The sequence below is a fragment of the Chiloscyllium plagiosum genome, chromosome 5 (genome assembly GCF_004010195.1).
Source record: "Chiloscyllium plagiosum isolate BGI_BamShark_2017 chromosome 5, ASM401019v2, whole genome shotgun sequence".
Classification (NCBI taxonomy): Eukaryota; Metazoa; Chordata; class Chondrichthyes; order Orectolobiformes; family Hemiscylliidae; genus Chiloscyllium; species Chiloscyllium plagiosum.
This window is the reverse complement of record NC_057714.1, coordinates 115,087,936-115,092,463: the sequence shown is the minus strand read 5'-3', so window position 1 is coordinate 115,092,463 and position 4,528 is coordinate 115,087,936. Positions and strand designations below refer to the sequence as shown.

Below are 4,528 nucleotides of genomic sequence, written 5' to 3'. Positions count from 1 at the left end.
GTGTGTGTGTGTGTGTTTGCAGGAGCAGAACTGATACTGTACTATGCAGTCAAAAGAACAAATCGAGGTGTTTAAGTTATCTACCTAGAGTCATAGAGATGTACAGCATGGAAACAGACCCTTCAGTCCAACCCATCCATGCCGACCAGATATCCCAACCCAATCTAGTCCCACCTGCCAGCACCCGACCCATATCCCTCCAAACCCTTCCTATTCATGTACCCATCCAAATGCCTCTTAAATGTTGCAATTGTACCAGCCTCCACCACTTCCTCTGGCAGCTCATTCCATACACATACCACAATCTGCATGAAAACATTGCCCCTTTAGGTTCCTTTTATATCTTTCCCCTCTCACCCTAAACCTATGGTAAAAACAATGACTGCAGATGCTGGAAACCAGATTCTGGATTAGTGGTACTGGAAAAGCACAGCAGTTCAGACAGCATCCGGGAGGAGTAAAATCGACATTTAGGGCAAAAGCTCTTCATCAGGAATACCGACCCGACCCGAGGGAAAAGACTTTGACTATTTAACCTCATGCCCCTCATAATTTTGTAAATCTGTATAAGGTCACCCCTCAGCCTCCGACGCTCCAGGGAAAACAGCCCCAGCCTGTTCAGCCTCTCTCTATAGCTCCAGTCCTCCAAGCCTGTAAACATCCTTGTAAATCTTTTCTGAACCCTTTCAAGTTTCACAGCATTTTTTCTATGGCAGGGAGACCAGAATTGAACCCAGCATTCCAAAATGCACGGTGGGCGGCACGGTGGCACAGTGGTTAGCACTGCTGCCTCACAGCGCCGGAGACCCGGGTTCAATTCCCGCCTCAGGCGACTGACTGTGTGGAGTTTGCACGTTCTCCCCGTGTCTGCGTGGGTTTCCTCCGGGTACTCCGGTTTCCTCCCACAATCACAAAAGATGTGCAGGTCAGGTGAATTGGCCATGCTAAATTGCCCGTAGTGTTAGGTAAGGGGTAAATGTAGGGGTATGGGTGGGTTGCGCTTCGGCGGGTCGGTGTGGACTTGTTGGGCCGAAGGGCCTGTTTCCACACTGTAATGTAATGTAATGTAATCTAATCTAAAAATAGCCTAACTAATATCCTGTACAGCTCCACCATGCCTTCTCTACTCTTATACTCAATGCAGTGACCAATATGGCAATCATACCAAATGTCGTCTTCACTGTCATGTATACCTATGACTCCACTTTAAAGGAGTTATGAACCTCTGTCCCAAGGTTCTTTGTTTGGCAACACTCCCATTACCTTTAAGTGTATAAGTTCTGCCCTGACTGCCCTAACAAAATGCAGCACCTCACATTATCTAAATTAAACTTCATCTGGCACTCCTTGGCCCAACTGATAGAAGTCCTATTGTACTCTAAGGTAACCGTCTTCGCTGTCCACCACACCACACCACCAATTTTGATGTCATCTGCAAACACGTATCCTCCCTTGGATATGGAGACCAAAACTCGAGTCATAGAGATGTACAGCATGGAAACAGACCCTTCGGTCCAATCTGTCCATACCAACCAGATATCCCAACTCAATCTAGTCCCACCTGCCAGGACCCGGCCCATATTCCTCCAAACCCTTCCTATTCATATACCCATCCAAATGCCTCTTAAATGTTGCAGTTGTGCAGGAATACTTCGTGAAGGCTGAAATATGGGGCTTTTGGTGTTTTGAATGTATGAGTGTTAAGGAAGATTAGATTAGTGGGAGGAAACCAGAGCACTCTGAGGAAACCATGCAGACACAGGGAGAATGTGCAAACTCGACACGGACAGTTGGGAATCGAACCTGGGTCCCTGGTGCTGTAAGGCAGCTGTGCTAACCACTGAGCCACTGTGCGTCCCCCTTGAATAGTTTTTCCTGTGTGCTTTGCAGCAAGATTTGAACATTATGGAAGTGGGGGAGAGGTGAAATTTGGGATTTGTGGCAATATTGCATTGGTTATAAGTTGTGATGTATAAAGAGATTTCGTGCATTACTGGGTCTAGTGTTCTTACATCTAGGAGTTGCCTGTGGTAAATAATTGTGTTACTGAATTCATATCATTTTTCTAAATAAGTAAGAAAGCAACATGTTTCAGCAGCTGATATCCAATAGATTTTCCTTTCCTGTTCCTGCAGGGTTTAAAGAAGACCATTTCTGCCTTGGACCAGGAACTTCCACGCACAGAGGGCAGCATTAATACCCGAAATGAGCTGAAAAAAGTACTACACCTGGAATCACTTTATAAACAGAACAAGGTGAAGAGGAATTGTATTTAATTTGCTGAATGAATGTCAAAGTGACATTTTTCATGTCACATCTTAGGCTTAGCAATACTGTCACAAGCTTACTGACCAATGGATTTTTAGTCATCCATTAGAACTGGCCATACCTGTAGGACAGTAGTAAAATACATCTCTCACTGGCACAGCATCAAAAGCAAGTTTACACGATTGTATAGAATCTTAGACTGCAGAACAGATGGGCTATTTGACTCATCATGTCTCTGCCAGCTCTATGAAAGATCCAACCAATTATCTCCACTCACCCTGTTTATCCCCTGTCTTAAATTTTTCTCCTTTTAAAGTATTTATCTGGTTCCCTTTTTGATAGCTACTCTTGAATCTTTTCTCACTGGGCTTTCAGGCAGTGCATTCTAGATCAGACATTTGTGGAGGAAAGAATTCCTTCATTGGCACTTGCCTTTCCTTTCTTTTTAAAGCTAACTTCCTTTCATATCTGTGTCTCTGGGTTACAGACCTTTCTACATATTAAGTCCTTGGCTAAAGGTGTGCTGTGGTTAAAATCTTATCAGCTATAGAGCTGCAGATAATCCTCCAATGAATTTATCTGAGTGCAGTCAAAAATTGGAATGGAGTTTTCTGTGCAGCTTTTCAAGTGGAATTAGAACTTTCTATCATTTGGGTTGATGTAAGTTTTATCACCAGTTAAAGCTTCAGCAAACAGATAAGCATATGAGATTTCTTTATATTGCAGTTTTCCACTCTTTTCTGGCATCTTTCCCAAATGATTTGTTTACATCAACATAATTCAAGAGTGATTAACAAACTAAGGGACTGTCCAGCATTCAGATTTTCTATCCCTTGTAGAATGGAGGCAGAGGAAGTCACTTTTCAGTCTCAAGGTGTTTTGATGACTTTCACTGCTCTACATTAGTTGTTGATAAATCTTTGGCATGCTTCCTTGTGAGTGATTGAAAGCACCTGTAACATAGCACAGGGCAAAAGTGAGGACTGCAGATGCTGGAAACCAGAATTTAGATCAGAGTGGTGCTGGAAAAGCACAGCAGGTCAGGCAGCATCCAAGGAACAGGTAAATCGACGTTTCGGGCAAAAGCCTTTCATCAGGAATATTCCTGATTTAAGGGCTTTTGTCCGAAATGTCGATTTTCCTGCTCCTCGGATGCTGCCTGACCTGCTGTGCTTTTCCAGCACCACTCTGATCTGTAACATAGCACAGACATTGCACTGACCGTCACAGTAGTGTCATCAGTCAAAATTTAAGATACACTACTTAATCTTTGGTGCTGAAAATATGCTGCTGGAAAAGCGCAGCAGGTCAGGCAGCATCCAAGGAACAGGAGAATCGACGTTTCGGGCATAAGCCCTTCTTCAGGAATGAGGAAAGTGTGTTCAACAGGCTAAGATAAAAGGTAGGGAGGAGGGACTTGGGGGAGGGGCTTTGGAAATGCGATAGGTGGAGGGAGGTCAAGGTGAGGGTGATAGGCCGGAGTGGGGTGGGGGCGGAGGGGTCAGGAAGAAGATTGCAGGTTAGGAAGGCGGTGCTGGTTCGAGGGATTTGACTGAGACAAGGTAGGAGGAGGGGAAATGAGGAAACTGAAGAAATCTGAGTTCATCCCTTGTGGTTGGAGGGTTCCCAGGCAGAAGATGAGGTGCTCTTCCTCCAACCGTCATGTTGCCATGGTCTGGCGATGGAGGAGTCTAAGGTCCTGCATGTCCTTGGTGGAGTGGGAGGGGGAGTTAAAGTGTTGGGCTACGGGGTGGTTGGGTTGGTTGGTCCGGGTGTCCCAGAGGTGTTCTCTGAAACGTTCCACAAGTAGGCGGCCTGTCTCCCCAATATAGAGGAGGCCACATCGGGTGCAGCGGATGCAATAGATGATGTGTGTGGAGGTGCAGGTGAATTTGTGGGGGATATGGAAGTGTCCCTTGGAGCCTTGGAGGGAAGTAAGGGGGGAGGTGTGGGCGCAAGTTTTGCATTTCCTGCGGTTGCAGGGGTAGGTGCCGGGAGTGGAGGTTGGGTTGCTCCCCCGCCCTTGAGCCCCGCCCCTCCAACCGCCACCAGGACAGAACCCCACTGGTCCTCACCTACCACCCCACCAACCTCCATGTAAGACTCCTCCCTCCCCTTCCTAGACTTTTCCATTTCTATCTCGGGTGACCGAATCGACACGGACATTTACTATAAACTGACCGATTCCCACAGCTACCTGGACTACACCTCCTTCCACCCTGCCCCCTGGAAAAACGCGATCCCATTCTTCCAATTCCTT

At 46.2% G+C, this 4,528-nt stretch overlaps 1 protein-coding gene across 2 annotated transcripts in view; it reads left to right on the top strand.

Moving 5' to 3' along the window:
* mindy4 (MINDY lysine 48 deubiquitinase 4) overlaps nucleotides 1-4,528 on the top strand; it is a 186,465-nt gene that overhangs the window by 2,843 nt on the left and 179,094 nt on the right. For both annotated transcript variants that reach the window (XM_043690847.1, XM_043690846.1), the window contains exon 2: nucleotides 2,136-2,255. In XM_043690847.1, coding sequence (XP_043546782.1) covers nucleotides 2,136-2,255 — 120 coding nt within the window. The remainder of the gene's footprint in view (nucleotides 1-2,135; nucleotides 2,256-4,528) is intronic.